Source organism: Ictidomys tridecemlineatus, chromosome 5 (genome assembly GCF_052094955.1).
Source record: "Ictidomys tridecemlineatus isolate mIctTri1 chromosome 5, mIctTri1.hap1, whole genome shotgun sequence".
In the NCBI taxonomy this organism is placed as follows: Eukaryota; Metazoa; Chordata; class Mammalia; order Rodentia; family Sciuridae; genus Ictidomys; species Ictidomys tridecemlineatus.
The window spans coordinates 55020925-55040029 of record NC_135481.1 but is presented as its reverse complement, the minus strand read 5'-3'; the positions used below and the strand labels follow the sequence as shown (position 1 = coordinate 55040029).

Sequence of the window (19105 nt, the reverse complement as noted above, 5' to 3'; positions counted from 1 at the left end):
AACACATTTAAATTCTTGTTTGTCTCTTGTCCCTGACCTTCTCCTTTCATGTCCCTCAGAATTGCGATTTGTAGGGAGAGGCATGAACCATTAAAATGCTTGGGTTTTGGCAGCCTTGGAGTTAACCACTGACCCACTTCTACCACTCTGTGGATGCATCTCTGACCTCCTTGGATCTGCATCTAAACACTACCTCACCGTATCCCCTTTTCCTTTTTCTGTCATCATGTCATTTCTCATTGAAAACAACAAGCCGAGGGATTAGCGTTCTTCTCACAGGAATGCCACTGACAAATCCTGCTGCCTCAGAATCCTAAGAGGTCTTGACATTCCAGTACCTTCCTGACCCCACACTAAGTAGGCTATTCTGTAGGTTGGAGCAGGGCTTAGGAGACTGTGGTTTCAAAATGTTCCTTAGATGATCCTAGTGTAATGCCAGGTGTGGGAAGCTCCAGTCTAAAGACATGCCCATACATAGTCCACATTGACTATATATTTGCTAAGCTTTCATTGAGTACTTCCTGGGCAGGCTCTCCACCAAAGACAATTTTCCTCCAAATATCCTTCACCTTTCAGGTCCATGGAACTTTCTGCTCTACACAGCCTCTGCCTCCTCACTAATTTGTCAACATGTGCCCTTTTGAATCTAACTTTGCTTTCCTGAAGCCCAAGAAAAGGATTGAAGATCAAATCTTCAATCTTTCCTCTTTTATACTATACCCGTGACTTCACTTTAAACTATTCAGTTCCTCCCCCTGACCTTGGGGATTTTCTCCTCTACCACTCAGCCACCTGCATCTTGTAATAACGGCTGTCATTTATTGTGCCAGATACCATGCTAACGTTCTATTTGTTTTGACACTTGATCTTCACAACATCCCTGTGAGTTAGGTTTAATCTTCACATTGCAGAAGAGGAGGCTGGAGGGGAAGAGAGGACATGACTTATCCTGTTCAGGGAATCAGGGAAGGCGGAGTTATTATGGTACAAACGCTTATGTTCCAAGTGCTCTCCTCAGCTGTGAGTCTCCATGCTCTGGGGTGGAATAGTATTCCCCAAACACCCACTCGTGGATCATTTTCTCCTTGGTTTCATCTCCCTTTACCCTCACTTTTAGTCAATGTTTCTATTCTTTCCACAGCAGTTCCTGAAATTTAGTTGTAAAAATGCATGCAGAGCCTCAATTATTAGAGATCAGCATAGATACATATGGGAACTAGTTAACAGAACAGGACTTCACATTTGGTATTTTCCTGTCAGCGGTGCTTTTGTGCTCGACGGCAAAGGATAAATGTGATGAGAGGAAAGGAAATGCTCAGCCATCTCCTGGACATTCTTTTCAGAGCATTAACTAATGGGGTGAGTGCTACTGCATTTCATTGGTTGTGACTGTGTAACTTGGACAAGGAAAAGGAAGTCAGCTGACCAGTATGGTGAAAGAGCGGCGGCTGGGATTAGGGCTGTTCTCACAAAGCGGCCAATTTTAATTTGCTAATATTCTGAAGGAGGTAGGAAAGCTATCCATTTCTGTGAGTGGCTGGCACCATGAGGAACACAAGGGGGATAATATCAAAGACTTATTCAAATACTAACAACTGGCCTGTTGTAGTTTTATAACACATATCTTTGCAATTGTCATTGATTTTCTGCATGATTTCTCTTTTTATGATGGGTGCCAAATTGAGGCCATGGAGAGAATTGGGATGCTGAGACCCAGTGGGTTACGCTGGGTTATGCTTCTCTTTTAAAGTTCTGGGCAAAATTTCAAAATTCTAGAGTCCCTTATTCTATTTCTTAAGACCTGAAGTACTTAAAGAGCAGCTATGGGGCAGAAGAAGGGTCTGGATGATTGGTAGTTAAGAACTTTTTAAGTTAACAAATACTGAGCAGCATATGTTACAAACTCTTCAAAAAATTTATGTGATTATAAGCCAAGGAATAAAATATTTGAGAATCAGCATGACAATTAAAATTGCTTGGTTCAAAAAAAAAAAGCCTGTGCAAAAATCCCTCAAGACATGGAAAAAGAAAGGTTCCTTAATGTTCCTAAGTCAACAGGAAACGTCAGTACAAAGATAGGAATGACACATCCCCTGCTCTTGTCAGGGTCACCCAACAATCAGTAACGCCACGTCTTTTGTGAGGGCCTCACCGCTTACCTTTTCTCATTTTTTCTGCTTGTTCTTTCCACTGCTTAACTTCATTTTCATTAACCAACCTGTATAAATTAAACAAGTACTCATTACAAAAGATGTGAAAAGGTTGACAGCTAAATGCATTCTCCCTGGGTACAAAAATAGTCTACTGCAGAGAAAATCCTCAGTACATGCTCGAAACCCATTTAAACCCAGATGTTGCTTACAAATATTGCATGTGTTTATAGAGTGACTTTATATTTGATCCTAGGATAAAATATATGTCTTATATTATCACCATTACGTCACAGGCAGTGGAATAAGAAAAGACTCACATTCGTACGACATTCTTAATATTAAAATTTTCCAGAGGTGTGGAGTCGGGGTCCTGTCCTTTGTCATTTTGGATTACTATCTGCTGTATGATTCTGTCCAGCAGTAGCCAGTACTGAACAGTGTTACCACTCCTCTTGTCTAAAAAGGAAAAGAATGGTGGATGAAATTGTCAAGTTGTTTGTAAACTAAGATGAGTATTTCCCAACAATGGTTACGCTTTAAAGCCACAGATCCAAAGAGATGTTTATATCATCTGCACCAACATTTCCCCAAATGCTGGAATTTTCACATCTAATGACTATTTATTCCATGAGAGGTATTTTCTACCCCTTTCTAAGTCTGTTGTAAAGCTTATATTTATTTTCAAAGTCAAAGTAAATTATAAATTCATTTCATTCTGCGAATTCCACTGTATCCCTTAAGCTGTGGGGGGAAAGACATGGTCTGTCACGAAATGGAGTTCTGTTGATCGCTGGTGTACACGCCCCAGCCCCGTGAGCACCAATCAGAAGACAGAGCCCAGTGGGCAGTGTCTCATCGCTTGACCCCCCAAGGGAATCGAACACTTACAAGGCATCTGGAGGCAGTGGTGAAGGATGGACATGAAGTGAGGGTAAGCTTCACTGTGAGTCAGCCTCTTCCTGGTCAGCTCAAACATCTGGGTTGCACTTTTTGTGTCTATGTGAACCTATTTTACAGGAAAAACAAATCAAAGTCAAACACCCAAGTTCTTCAATTCTCCCAATGCAAGATAAGTAAGTCCGAGGCAAATACAAATTAATCCTGTGTCTTAGGTTAAAAAAGAATAATAGAGCTTAGAATTTATTCACAGGTTACACTGACCCATGCCAATGCTACAACACCCTTTTCAAGGAGAAATTCTGTGAGCTGGTGAGTTAAACCAGAATAATTACAAGTATACATACCAGTTCAAATCTTTTGGCAAATTCTAGTTCATCTTCATTTCGGAGCATTTCGAAAAAGTCTAAATGCCTGAAAGATAATTAAAGTAAAGTTATTAAAAGCAGAACATGCTACGAACCCAAGTACATAGGATTCAGGACATTAACAATAAGGCCTTTCCTAAATTTTCAGAGATATCACCAAAAGATATATAGTAATAATACTTGAATGACTTCACTTAATTTTGTTATAAGGGAAAAATAGATTAAGATCAAAATAAAGTAAAAATTTAGAAACCTACAGTGCATAGCACATACTAGACAATTATTAAACTAATATATATCAAATCTAAAAATAATCAAGTTCAGATTCCACTCATGGAGCTCCTTTGTGGAAAACTAAGCCCATTTACCCATACTTGACTTGCTATTGAACTGAAGATCACAAAACAAATATTCATGTCATTCATTGTTTATGCAAATATTTATTAACCCCTACTACCACATATTCTGTGCACTGGGGTTGATACAGTCTATGTAGACAAATACATCCGGGTCAAGGGAATAGAAAATAAAGGGAAGTGAAGTAAATATATATGGTGGCTCGAAAAGGTCTTTCTGCAGGGAACAAGGGAACAGGTAACCTCTGGACAGCTATGAAAGATTTTTTGAAGCTGACAAAATAGTATGTACAAAGGTCCTGAAGCAAGAGCTTTACTGACATATTTACAGAATATCAAGAAGAGCATGTTGCAGCGAATGATTGAAGAAGGGCACTAGAAGGAAAGATCTGAGAGGTAATGGGGCCATCTTAGAAATGATAAAATGACTGACAACAAGAACAAAAGGACAAGAAGTGAAAGGTGACATTCACAGAATGCCAATCAAGGGTACTAAGTGAGACCATAAGTTTTATAGTTAATTGTAACAACAAACAAGATAGTTGTCATTATTGTCATCACTATGGTCACCAATTTTTATAAGTACAAAATCCCTAAAGTTCAGAAAAAATGAATGACTTGACCTGGATAGATAGGAAGGACAAGGCAACCCAAGGATAGGATATAGATTAAGGTCTAAAGCCAAAACCCACTTCAAATTCTCTGCCCAACAGGCTGCTTCTTTCAAAGATGAAGTCTTGGGATAAAAACATCATTAGCGGAACCGACACCCTGGTGTGAGCTCCTCGTGACACAGGCTGCCATTCAATATGGTACCACACCCACGGAAGAAGCATAAACTATCTCAGATCAGAACAGGCTCACTTACCTATCTAATGTCGAATTTTCATGTTCCCTTAATTTATCTATTACAGGTTGAATTCCTAACATCAGAAATTCATAGCGAAGATGAAGTCTAAAGTCCAAACTCTCCTGAAAGTAAAAGGGTGATAAAACATATATTTGTGCTTTTTAGACTTGATAGAATTTATTTTAAAATAGAAAAATACAAAATTATTCTTTATATTTTTAAAATCACAATATGGAAGGTTCTTACCACTCCTGCGCCTTGGCTTAGCACTGCGTTAATGAAGGACATGATGGCAGTCTTGAGACTCACTTCATCCCGATACCGCCCGGTGCTTTTATCCAAGTCATTAATTAAGGTCTATCAAGGATACAGATACAGAAACAAAGGACTGAATCATTACTAACCTTGTGCTCATTTTGCAAAATTTTGTATGCGCATAAGTTAATTTTTAAAATCTTGTGTTTAGTCAGAATTCCACTGATCCATAGAAAGCTACCTTTTTTTTTCCTTTCACACCAGTCCTAAAAATTATACTTTAAAAAAAAATTTACAGCATGCATGTTCATATATACAAGTATGAAAGACTTGGTTACCTCAGCTTGATTTGTACATTTGAGTAAAAAAGTTGACATAATCTCACTTTTCATCTCAATCCTAAATCAAGAATGGCAATCTGTAGAATTTTCAGTCACTGAGTGGATACAGAAGATGTGTTGCAGGCCTGCATTTTAAAGTTCAGTAAATCTAAAATCTCAGATTGGTTGACTATAGAAAATATATACTATTTTCTGGTCCTTAGACCCAGAAGAAGGGAAGTTACAGTGTGAGTAGTCACTTGCCGGAGGGAATCTCAAGTCGTATTCCCCCTTCAGGGCTGGAAAAGGCACCTATCTGTGCAGTTAAGGATGGGGTGAGAGAAGAAGGGGAGGGAGCGCCCACCTGAAAGCGGGTCCTCTCGCTGGCATACTTCTGGTAGTGCAGCATGGCCTGTAGAACCTTCTTGTGGCCCCCAGGAACCAGGCACACGGCGCCCAAGATTTCCAGCACGGCCACCTTTGTCTTAATGTTCTCTGTGCTCAGACTCTGAGCAATTACATTAATACTCTCAGAGTGAGCCAGGACGTGAGCCCGACCTTGAGAGTTGTTCATTAGCGCCTTTATACATCCAATGAGAGAGGTATGTATTCGAGACTCAGAGGTCTCATAGTCCATGGTCTTTAGAAAGTTGAGAATACATGACAAGCCATCCAAGTCGATGAATCTGGTTACAAACCTGTCATGAAGAGAAGCGCAACAGACTTAAGTCTCTTGGGGATTTTGCAATAGCCCTTAGCAGACAACCTTTGGAGGACAGGGGAAAGAAAGAAGACTCAGTTCCAAAAGTTCCAAAGGCCTCTTGATGAGGGCTTCTCAATCCTACCTCTTATGATCTAGCCAGAATCAGAAAAAAAAAAAAAATCTCTATTTGAGGTAAATACATCTCAACTGGTACAAAGAACCATATTTGAGTAAATGAGCAAAAGGACACTCAAAATATATATCTTGTCTTAGGTTAAAATCATCTGCTGATCTGAGTTATTGTAGCATCCAGGTCCCATGCGCTTCTGTGTGCTGACTGCTGACCCTGGAACACTGTAAGAAAAGTCAGAGGGTGTCCTTCAACTCCAGGACATTTGCTTATCAAACGAATAACTATTTGCAGCCCTAGGAGGTTTTGAAACAATACCCTTCTTTTTCCTACTCTTTTTTTTTTTTTTTTTTACTTTTTAAAGTTGTTTTAATTAGTTATATATGACAGTAGAATGCACTTTGATACATCATATATAATGGATTATAATTTCTCATTCTTCTGGTGGTACATGATGTAGAATCACACTGGTCACACAGTTACATGTATACATGGGGTAATAATGTCTGATTCATTCTGCTATCCTTCCTACTCCCATACCTCCTCCCCTCCTTTCACTCCCTTCTACCTAAAGTAATTCCCATAGCCCTGCCTCATTGTGAATTAGCATCTGCATAGCAGAGAAAACATTCAGCTTTTGGGTTTTTGGGGATTGGCTTATTTTGCTTAGCATGATATTTTTCAGCTCCATCCATTTACTGGCAAATGCCATAATTTCATTCTTCTTTAAGGTTCCATCGTGTGTGTGTGTGTGTGTGTGTGTGTGTGTGTGTGTGTATAAATTGGCATATATATGCCAATTTTTTCTGTCCATTCTTCTGCTGAAGAGCACCTCGGTTGGTTCCATAGTTTAGTTACTGTGAATTGGGCTACTATAAATATTGATGTGACTGTATCACTGTAATATGCTTATTTTAAGTCCTTTGGGTATAAATCGAGAAGTGGGATAGCTGGGTCAAATGGTGGTTCCATTTCAAGTTTTCTGAGGAATCTCCATACTGCTTTCCATAATGGTTGTACCAATTTATATTCCCACTAGCAATGTATAAGTGTGCCTTTTCCCCCACATCCTTGCCAACATTTTGTTTGTACTTCTGATATTTGCCATTCTGACTGGGGTGAGATGAAATCGTAGCGTAGTTTTGATTTGCATTTCTCTAATTGCTAAAGATATCTTAACCCAATCAGTGAATTAATCCTCTGATAGGGATTAACTGAGTGGTAACTGAAGTGGTAGGATGTGGCTGGAGGAGGTGGGAATTGTGGCATGGCTTTGGGTATATATTTGTATCTGGTGAGTGGACTCTCTCTCTCTCTCTCTCTCTCTCTCTCTGCTTTCTGATCACAGTGTGAGCTGCTTCCCTCTGCCACACTCTTCTGCCATGACATCCTTTCTCACCTTGAGCCTTGAGGGATGGAGCTAGCCTTCTAGGGACTAAGACACCTGAACTGTGAGCCTTGAAATAAACTTTTCCTCCTTTAAAATTGTTCTGGTCAGATCCTTTAATCACAGCAGCAAAAATAGCTGACTAAAACAACTGTAAATTAATTTCTATCAATATTTATAACCGTTATTGTAAAGTTAATCAATGGGAATAATTCACAATGCCTATCTGCATGTCAAAACCCTTGAAAATTCCAGAGATAATACAACTGGTTTATCTTACTATTCAAGAAACTACCAAATTATTTAGCCTTGGATACCCATTCAATCTGGGCATGTAGAACACACTGAAGCAAACACCGGTTTAATTAAGATAGTCTAGAAGACCTCTGTCCTAAAACTGCACCATATTTTTAATGAATTAGTAGGTTTTTCTTAGTTTGCATTTTATTATCAAATAAAGAAAAGCAATTATTTTTTGAGCCATTCTACCCAACCACAGGATCCAAATATCACCAAACTGGTTAAGCCAGTTGGCTTCATTCATAGCACCTGTGCTAATGAAATGTGCCTGTGGGAACACCAACACCTCACCAAATCCTAGAAGCCTGAATGGAAGTGACGGTGGAGGAAGCACACAGTGGAAACTGATTACCAGAAAGGAATGAATCACTATTGCCAAAAGTCTGCCCATCTATTATTTTTAATTTCTTAGCATAATGTTTATAAGGTGATTGCATGCTGTGACTGGTACTTCATTGCTTTTAATGGCCATAAAATACTCCACTGTGGACATACCACACTCTGTCCATTCATCAATTGATGGATATACTCTACTTTTTGGCTTTTGAATAATGTAGACATGAACATTTATGGGCAGCATTTTGGGGAACACGTCTTCATTTCCCTTAGCTATATGTCTAAAAGTAGAATTGTCAGGTCACATGGCAACACTAACATTCTGGAGAACTGCCTAACTCTTTTCCAAAGTGGCCGTACTATTTTATATTCCAAGAGCAATAAATAGGGTCCCAATTTTTTTCTACATTCTTGCCATTATTGTTGATCTCTTTTTAAATTTTAGCAATTCCAATGACTCTCTGCATGTCTTTTAATTGAAGAATATCAATTTATTAAATATTCAATGAATTTAAAAATTCTTGGAAGTCTGACTAGTGCAAAAAATAAAATAGGAAGAAAAGGAGAGAGAGAGAAAGAACATGCTGCCCAGGCAAGAATTACCTCATTGGTTTTGTCCTTAGTGCTGTCTTTAAGCTTTCTATAGTTTTACTTCTCTCTTCTTCTTCTTCCTTCTCTAAAGCCAGCAGGGATTTTCTCTATGCAAAGAAAACAAGTCACTTCTTCAAATTGTACTTTTAATTATCATATAAACAAGACAAGTCCACAGATTACATGCTACTATCCAATAATTCATAAATATGCGATTAAGGTTTACTACCAGTTAAATTATAGAATAGCATCACCAAGAATTCCATTTTTTCTTTTCTTTTGTTTTGTTTTTACTACAAGGCCTTTTAAATTTTAAATAACATTTTAGGGAAATGTTTAGAAATCATAATTGAGATGAAGTTGCCCAAATGCTTAAGTAACTATTCTGTAATTGTGCCCTGATATTGATATTAATATTCATAGTTGATGAAAGACTAGACCTGTAGCTGAGCACAACATTCTGGCAATTAAAGTTAATATTGTCACACTATCAAACAGAGGAAGTGGCAGCAATTTTCCTATACTATTGCTCTCAATTATGAGTCAAAAAGTGTAATCAAGATCAAAAGGGTTTTGTTATACCCCAAATTTTAAAGACCAACACTTAAAATGGACCTGAAACTACAATGGATACTTCTTCCAGATTGAATGTGTTAACTTCCTGAAATGCTTCAATGTTATTTAGAAATCAGGATATAGATAGAGTTGTGTGTGTGTGCGTGTTTGTGCTATCCTGGGATCTGTTACAGCAGGGCTTCTTAAACTTTAAAATGGACATGAAAATAGTATCTTGGCATCTTTTTAAAATGCAGGCTCCAATTTAGTAGGTCTGGGTGAAGCCTGAGATGTTACATTTCTGAAAATTTTTTTAGGCAATGCTGATACTGCAGGGGTAAGATATTAAGCAGGCACTTCTTAGTTGATATTAAAAATTCATAAATATAGTAAGGTTCACAGTCCTTTCCACTCTTACTGCACTCCATGATCACCTGCTTGTTCCAAAGTACCTCCAGTCTTAATGTCCCAGGACTTCCACCCATGAAGCTACAGGTCTCTTTCCTTCTTCCTACTCTAAATATGTTCTTGTCCAGTCTCAATTGTTTTATCTGTTTCCAATTCTGATAAAAGGCTTGACTGGAAAACAGATTGAGGTGGCTGCATAGTCAAAGAAAAGCTCGGCTCTTATGCGTGGATCTCAATGATCCAATCTCTGCCTTTCAGGATCACAAGTCATCAAGGGTGACTTTATTATTGTAAATCAACAGTATCAGTATTAAGTAACTAAATGTTCATTAAAACCTAAGTTTGACCACATAACAAGAAGGATAAAACCTAAAGCAAATGAATACACTAGTCTCTTTTATGGCCACTTTAATAAACAGCAGTAGAGCTGCTGCTTCTTTTACTTCTTCATTTTTTTTTTTTAGCTTGTTATTGTTTCTGCTAAAACTGTCCTCTTGCTGGTGATGCATCTGGACAGCTGTCACCAGAGGATAGTAGGAGAAGAAACTGTGTGCAGAAATAACCAATGAATTCCTGCAGAGCTCTGTGGGACCCATCCCTAAAAAATTTAGCACAAATCCAGCCAAGGATGCTTAATCTCCAGTGGCACAGCTGAATTCATTTGTACTCTTAAGCAATCACTCTGACTGCAGCTCAGAATCAGGCCTTTTGTGAATATCACTTCTTGTTCCTAAGCTTAACTTCATAAAACTGTCCCCAAATTAAAGATGACACATTTTTATTGTGGGACACTAATGCCATGTATCTGTCCTTTTAGCAATCCTAGAGAGGGTGGGACATTTGAATAAAGGTAGACTACATTAAGTCCCTCACTAGGAGAGTTGGGAGACTTATGAAATGCCACAGAAAGTTAAATGGGAACTTCTCTTCTCAATATGGAACATTATCTTTTTCTCAAAGGAGAGGAGATCATGACTTTGTGTGTGATACAGGTATATGAATATACCTGATATAGATTTGGATATAAGAGATTGCATTTGGTGTGTTAAGAAAAATGAGGATAGGTAGATATACCTGATTCTAATGTGACTTTTTAAAATAAAGTGATTTATAGAAATCCTTGAGTTTTCAAGCTTCACATTTAGGAAGAAGTTTCAATTTGCACCTCTTCTTTTTCTTTCTTTCTTTTTTTTCTTTTTGGTACCAGGGATTGAACTCAGGGGCACTTGACCACTGAGCTATATCCTCAGTCCTATTTTGTATCTTACTTAGAGACAGGGTCTTTGTGAATTGCTTAGCACCTCGCTTTTGCTGAGACTGGCTTTGAACTCACGATCCTCCTGCCTCAGCCTCTGGAGATGCTGGGATTATAGGCATGTGCTACTGTGTCCAGCAATTTGCACCTTTTCATAGAAAAGCCTACATTTCTAAAGATGTCCTCTGTGCCAAACAATGCCTCTTGGCCTGTAGAAAACAGGCCCTGTGAGGCCTGCTTTGGATGCACTCCCTAAATGCCTGCTCACAGAAGTGGGCACAGGGCAGTGCCCATGGGCAGAGGATCTCCCAGTTAAGGTTGCGAAGGTAGACACTGGAACGTGGAGATAAGCACAGATTTGGATAGAAATTCAGCTGGGAGTCTGAAAAGCTGTTGAAGCATTTCCTTGGTGTGAAATCAATAAGCTAGCTCGCTAAGCTGAGGGAGCTTCAACTCACAGCCTCCTTGAGAAAGTTTGGGAGAGCCATATACAAAACAAGCCCAGGTCCTTTGAGAACCTGTTAGGTTGTGCTCCTTTATTTTACCGTTTTTCACTCTTTAAAAGCTAACAGATCATTCAGGGGTCCTTTAAAGAACAAAGCATTCTTGTTAGGAGGCTTATGTAAAGCAACTGAACTGGCTCCACAAATGGTCAGTTTCATGGACCAGTAAGTGTGGCGCTTCTCGACCTGGACTGTTTATCAGACTCCTGAGGCATTAAAAAAAAAAAAAAAAACAGATGCCTGCCCTCCGCCCCACCCTGTGAGACAAGTCAACAGTGTGGGCCTGGGGCCAGGGGCAGGAAGGGTCACCAGGCCTCTTTCATGTGTCACAGGGTTTTAAAAACCTAGTCAGGGAAAGGCAAATTGGAAGGAGTCTTTGGGCTCATAAGACAGGTTTGATCTCCTAATTAGATGACCACTTCCTAATTAGATGATCTTGGGCAAGGAAACCCTTCTTGGAGTCTTAGACTCTATTTCTATAAATAGCACTGGCAGCATAAGGTGCTGGTAAGGATTTAAAACAACTTGTAAAATGCCCGATACACGGCCTGTCACATGAGGCACACTCAGTAGCAGTAATTGCTGTAGACACTGGATAATGACAATGTGGACAAACTCCTCTTCAACAGGTCCCTTAGCAAACAGCTAAGGAGTCTAGATGTTGGGCCATGAGAAGATTTGAATGAACTGTGCCCTACCTTCCAGTCCCCAGGGGCAATGTCTCAGGATTTTTGCTGTGTGTTGTCAGGATTTCTCCAACACAGATGTCAGAGAGATTAGCTGGAACTATGCAAGGAGGTGGTGGCAACAGATATGGTGAGAAAAACAGAAAACATAACACAGGGTTTCTGGCCTCATCAGATCTCCCTGTTCCTTTAGGTATGCAGAGATTTAGAGGCCTCCTTAATCCAGGGACAGTTAATGCCCTTTATCTTTGACCTTGGAGAGATGATGACTCAGCCCTAACAGGGACATTAGAAAGCTTTGTTATGCATTTAACACAGAAAGGATGGCAAAGTCACAACTTAATAGCCTTGTGATGCCCTGGAAGCAACTTCAGATTAGGAACGAAAAATAATTAAAATGTAGACCAGTAAAGATGGCATGAAGCAAAGAAACATCCAAGGAGCTGGAAGAAGAGAAAAGAAGCATCTTGGAGGAGGAAGGGCCACATGCCAGCATATCAGGGACCCTGTTCCTCAGGAATGAGCCAGGTCAACTCCAGACAGGTCAAGGATAAAGTTATTAATGCACAAATTAATATAACTGCCCCAATATTTGAAGAAGGAAAAATCCATAATATTCAGTACTTCTCCATGTATAGCAAGGAATTCATTAGCAAAGAAGAAACATCTCATTAGAAATCAAACAATGCTGACTTAATTACAAAGAGAGACAGTCTGCCTGACAGTTCTTTTTTCCCTAATAGTCAGGAACAAGAAATTCACAAAATAGCCTTTACATGCAAGAAATGTTCAATGGCTCCAAATTATTATTGCTTGGTTGGATGCACACAAAATCCCTGGTGGTCACCACGAATCTCACATTGCGTTAGCATATCTGTATAAACGCTGAGATTGCTCTACTCTATCTTTGGCACTGTGCATGATGCATAAGAAGGATTTGGTGGTTTGTTTGTTTATTTTTTCTGTCCTTTTTCTGCTATGCTTTTAGATTAGAAACCCTCAAGGCAAAAAATTATATAGTTTCTTCAATAATTAATATAGCCCTGTTCACATTTACCAGGCTGTTTATCATTTATTGCAGAAGAAGCATCGTCAAAGAATAAGCTAGAAAAGAGGGAGTTACTACAAGTTAAGGCCTCTCAAAGTTTAGCAAAAGACTGAATGGTTCACATATTCTAGTCAGTTTTTAACTTTGGCAAAAGCAATGAAAAACAGATGATTTAAAATGTTTGCTTTAAGTGATAAGACATTAATTCTCCACATGGACTTTGGAGAAGGCAGGAAAATCGGTGGAGGAAAAGTTTTCTGGAAGCTGTTACCTATTTAGGTGTTATAAACTCAAAAGTAGAGTATAATATATTGACTTCTAAAATCATGAGTGTGTGCACAGGTAAGACTGTAGGCAGCCTTCAATTTCTATCAGCAGTAACAGGATGTAAACTACTAGTCCTCAAAGGCCGATGATTTATTTACTACTATAAATTTCAGCCATGATCGGTAGATACCCCTCAAACTGCTTGGAACACTGATGTCACAAGACATGATGTGATCAGAATTCATATTTTGGATACTGAGAATGCATTTTAAGCAATAACTGCATCCAAACCTCATGTGCCAAGGCTTTCCCAAGAATATCTTAGCACTATTGTTATTATTATTCTTTTCATTAAACCACCGACTCCATGGATTCCTTAAGGACCTATTAAGAGAAAAGAGCATCATGATCCCCTATAAAATCAAGAAGCCAAGGAGGAACCAAAGCCCCAGTAAAAAAGAGAATGGGAGGAGTATACTGAAGGAGTTGTTTAATCATAATATTTTCAGATGATATAAACTTTTAGAATAGTATTGCAGAGCTCCAAATGATTAGTTAAAGCAATTGCAAGTTAAAGTTGAACACAAGCCAGATTTCAGATTATGTTTCCCGTTGTAACATTAAAGTCAATTATATTTTAGTGTGTGTAGACTTTATTTAAAATGTACTAGAAAAATCACTGTGAAGTAACACTTCTACCCCTTTATCAGCCCACACCTCGAACCCCACCTCCAACTCTGAGGGTTTGGAATGGAGCTTGGAAGGGTAATGACATTTGGTAGATCTTACTTAATTGAATTTATTGTGCAAGTGTGTGTACTTTGTACCGGATTTTTAAACTATGTTGTAGAAGATAAAGTATACCTACAGCAGCCATGGAATTGAGCTGATCAATGTAGAATTCAGGCCAACTTGTAGCTCCCTTGTTTTCTTCCTGGTCCTAAAAAGGAAAGAAAAAAGAGAAAAGATGACACATCAAGAGTTATCCACATATAGCAGTTCTCCTGACTTCCAGAGCATACAAAGGCCTGCACAAACCACCAGAAGACATTGAGATAGGAGACATTTATTTTTAAATTTTGGCCTTAAATCTGGGTCTCCCACTTGATTGGCGGGGAGGGGAGATCTTCCCAATCCAATTTCCACGGAAAGTGCTTAAGTCTCAGCTGGGTGTGACCGACTCAGGACAAATGATCCCTAGATCCCATGTCTCACACTGAGGAACGTGCTGCTAGACTGAGCATCTGGAAAGAGCTCATGAGAGAAGGAAACTTGCCTCAAAAATGACCCCAGGATGCAGCCATTTGTTAGCCCAACTTGTTCTGTTTATTCAGACTTCAGTAGACAGTTAAATTTTGAAGTAGGGTTTCATTCGATGTGACCGAAACTAGGTTAGTGCTTCTGAGGAGGAGGTGGAATGAAGCCTGATGTTGAATGGAAGGTAATGAAATGGACCCAGGCCTACCACTGTGAGAGCTCAGGGACTTTGGTAGAAAATATAGTGCGCCTAAGCTGAAAAGAACTGGAATTCAGAAATCTATCCCCAAATTGCGCGAGTCGGCCTCACATCTTATAAACCAGTGTGACCTGGAGCAGGAGCTCCCAGGGTTTCTGTGGATGGAGGTCTGTCCTAGCCTGAACATAAACCTCCCCCCAAAATCAATTGGCCATGGTCTCTGCTGGACCAGAGCTCAGAGATCATCAAAGGATACCATTGCAGACAGGGATTTCTACGCATTTTTGTACACCTATGTGGCTGTAAGTCATTTGTGTGATCAAATGGCCTGAAAAGGGAAATTTCAACAATTCTTAGCTTCACACTCTGAAAGTCCCTTTGTACAATGGATATTCTCTGACCCTTAAAGAAGACGCTGTGCCATGTACATACACAGCTGGTATCTGGGGATAATGCTCTCTAGTCTGTTTTAGCATCTCACTTAGCAGAACTCCATTTCTGGTGTCAGAACCCCAATTCTCAGAAGAGTGGTTTCAGGTGGATCTTTTAATTTTAGTCCCATACTTTACCTCAAAGAAACACCTTCTCTAAGCAAATCTTTCCAGGCAGGCCTACTCAGGTGGGATAAAAGAGACACAATTCCCAAACTATCTTTTAAGTACTCACAACAAGGGGGCAAAGTAACTATTGTTTACAGTGCTTAAAAGCTGGCAGTAACTGATAGCAGTTGTGAACATTTCATCTGGAGATGGTACAAGCCAGATGCTGGGGACAAAGGCCACAGCAGTGGCTTTGAAGCTGGGCTGGATTACACTTCCATCATTTAAAGAAGTTTAGGAAATCTGATGCGTTTTTAGAACGGCCCTTGATTATAATTTAAAGTGTTAATAAAATAGCTACAGAGGTAGTATAAATGCTGAACCCTGCTTCCCTCTTAAAAGGGAGCATTAAAATTAGCCAAACCCTGCTGTTGCCAGTGTATTTAACAAGCCAAAACCCACAGTGATATTCAATGGCATTTGAACCTATAAAATAAAATAGAAGGTGCCAGATCTTTTTATTCTCCCCAAACTAGGGCAAATTTCCAAAACAAACAAAACCAAGTCCCATGTCCAAGGTCCCACAAGAGCCTGTCTGTTTTAGGCCTGATAGCCCTACTTACGGAACAGAGATGGTCTGAGAAACTGAAGACCAGTGCACAGGGAGAAAACTTCACACTTTGGAAATGTTTTAATAATGCAAACAGATTGAGTAGATCTAGATACTGTAGTCAAAATAAGGCAAAGCAAGCTTCTTTTTATTTCACATACCTCAGTGCTGAGAAAATCAAACACTCATAAAGAATGTGAAAGCTGCTTGTAAATGTACCAATTGTTATCACTCTGCAATGGGGGGTGAGTAAAATCCTCTGAGTACTCGTTTGGCCATGCATCTCCAGCTTTCCCTTGGGTAGTCTTGGTCCTAGTCCTTTCACGTGAATGTGTGTGTGTGTGTGTGTGGGGGAAGCCAAGGGAACTCACACCCACCTCTCTACTTCTGCTGTCTATGGCTCTTAGAATCTATGGTTCTGCAGTGGCATGGGCCAGAAGAGAAGAATGAACCGTTCAGAAGGGGGTAAGAGGATCGTTCCATAAAGAGCACTGGACACTGAGACATGCCAAGGGGGAAGTGCTTCTAAAATGTATCATCTTCCTGAGGTAACTGGGTGCTACGTATTATGAGGTCCAGCACACATAACAGCTTATCATGGTCCAATGCTACTCTAAGCATGGTATTCTGTCTTTAAGAGCCTACCTGAGGAGGTGGTATTGCTATTACACCAATTTTACAAGAGGTAAAAGAGGTTAGATGAGTTGCTGAGGTCATACTGCTAGAAATTCAGAGGCAAAGAGGAAGAATCAGAGCAAACTCTTTCCTAAGATTAGGTCTCACATTAATCACAAGCAATATACATTTAGTGCAAAGCTGGCTTTTGTTCCTAACTGCTTTACTATAAGAGAACACAAACATGGCTAGAGGCCCAAACATGAGTTCACCTTTCCCTAAATCTCTACTTCTATTTATGCTACATTTAACATTTTTAATATAATTCCCAAACCTAATGTTTTACCCCAGGTTACCTCTTATCCCCTCTCTAGACTCTTTCTGTGAAACTCCTTTGCCCCTTTATCAATGTCGTACCTATCTTCATACACTGGCATTAGGACTACAGTTACAAGGTTCTTCCTAATCTGTTAAACACCTCAGTCTCCATCTTCATGGGGATTCCTCAAGAAGACTTGAAAATTAGCTGTTAGCATTGAGCACTGAGCTGTCAGCATTGTTGCAGACACTGTAATTGCAAACAAACACCTCCTTAAATCACACACATTTAATCCTGCCTTTGGCTACCTCCTGCACCAATTCCATTAGAACTTTCCTCTGTGAAAAAATACTGGCTTCATTCTTTTTTTTTTTTTTTTAAGTTTTCCTCTCTCTCTTTTCTTAAAAAAAAATTATTTATTTATGTTTTAGTTGTAATTGGACACAACACCTTTATTTTATTTATTTATTTATATGTGGTACTGAGGATTGAACCCAGGGCCTCGCATGTGCTAGGTGAGTACTCTACCGCTGAGCCACAACCCCAGCCCCCTAAGTTTTTTTCTCTTTAAAACAGATTATTGGTAACAGTTCATGACACTTAGAGAAGGTTGTCTTATGTGAATGTGAATTCTAGCATTCACATTGAATGTTCTATTTATAGAATGGATAATTCATATTAAAATCTAGTTTTGTTTCCTCTTGAAAGTATTACAAACATTGAAGTTCTGAGGCTTGTCTTCAGAAGTTCTTAGATAATTAGAAAAAAGCATTTTAGGTTATTAAATTCTCCATCGATTTATGGTTTTTGAGACTTATTGTTAGAAAGATAGTATGGTGGAAAAATGACCAGATAGTGTATCCTTAGATGGGACTCTAGAATCTCCCTGTTAATCTTCTCAGTTGTTGTTTTTGATAAGTTTGAATATCTCTGGGGTGACTTTTCTTCTCTTCAAAATAACAGGGTGAGACCAGACTGTTTCTGAAGTTTCTACAAGTGCTAAGATTCTCCATGGCTCCAACAGTGAGCTATCACAGAAAACACAGTGTGCACGGTACTTAGCATGATGTCTAGATTTCCAACATCAATAATTTTTAAAATTTATGTTGTTCAATAACTCAGTTACATAATTGTTAATTTTCAACAGTTCTTTCCTTTGTAAGGTAAAGGGGCAGGGGAGATCCCCGCATTCATTATTTTTTAATTTCTCTAATCCAGTTTTTCTTGTTTCCTTGTGAGGTAGCCAGACATCTTTAAGAGGCTCTTCATGGCTAAGATTTCCTGGGTGGATGCAATTCACCTTGGCACTGCTCATGTTTTAAGACTGCACTGAAACTACTATTTAACCTCTTTTCTTCCATTATCCCAGTTTTGGGGGGTGGGTGCTAGAAAACAGAACTTGTACAGGAGAGAGGACTTTCAAGAATATTGACTTTTTTTCAGTAGTCGAACTCATTTAAAAGGTAAAGACATACATAGTCTTTTTATCCTTACCATGTCCAAATGGCACTTTTTAAAAAATTCATTTTAAATGGAATGGTCAGTGGCTGGTAAAAATCTTCAAGAGATCCTCCTCCATCCTCTTTAAAAAACACACAAGGGCACATGTGTTTTTCTCAAAATCACTTTGCCAATTAGAATGAATTGTGCATTGTTTCTTAGTTTTCACTCTTTCCAAAGTAAACAACCACAGCTGAGTCTGGACTTCTGTCTCTCACTTCACTGTCATCTCTCTACTGCCTCTAGTTTGACTATGTTCCACTTCTCTCACCATCAAACGATATACATTGGAATCATTAATTACTTACTAGTTATGTGAATTTTAGTCTGGCAAGGATCTTCTTTGTGACTCAGTTTTAGTTTTTTTTTTTTTTTTTTTTTGTCTATAAGATGGTTGCGCCTCTCGCATGGTCATTAGGAGGATCTACAGAGCAAATACTAAGAAGGAAAGCACTGGGAACAGCGCACATAGAAGCCGTTCAATAAATGTTAGCTATGAGGATAATGATAGCGTCAACAGTCTCCAGTTACAGCCACCTAAGTACTTGTTACTGGGACTATAAAAAATTGGAGCAACCAGGGTAGAAGCAAATTTTGGCAGTGATTGTCCAAGTTTGAAAATGCATATAACCTTTGACTCTATAAATCTACTTTTAGAAACATGGCTGGTCCATAATCATATACCACAATTATGTATT

General features: G+C 39.0%; 1 protein-coding gene across 6 annotated transcripts in view; it reads right to left on the bottom strand.

Annotated features, from left to right (window-relative positions):
- The window catches only part of Daam1 (dishevelled associated activator of morphogenesis 1), a 167916-nt gene that overhangs the window by 39641 nt on the left and 109170 nt on the right, over nt 1-19105 (bottom strand). For all 6 annotated transcript variants that reach the window (XM_021724763.3, XM_021724761.3, XM_005322751.5 and 3 more), the window contains exons 4-12: nt 14237-14308; nt 8659-8753; nt 5564-5897; nt 4871-4981; nt 4643-4746; nt 3398-3464; nt 3042-3159; nt 2471-2609; nt 2160-2218 (exon numbers count right to left, since the gene is read on the bottom strand). In XM_021724763.3, coding sequence (XP_021580438.2) covers nt 2160-2218; nt 2471-2609; nt 3042-3159; nt 3398-3464; nt 4643-4746; nt 4871-4981; nt 5564-5897; nt 8659-8753; nt 14237-14308 — 1099 coding nt within the window. The remainder of the gene's footprint in view (nt 1-2159; nt 2219-2470; nt 2610-3041; nt 3160-3397; nt 3465-4642; nt 4747-4870; nt 4982-5563; nt 5898-8658; nt 8754-14236; nt 14309-19105) is intronic.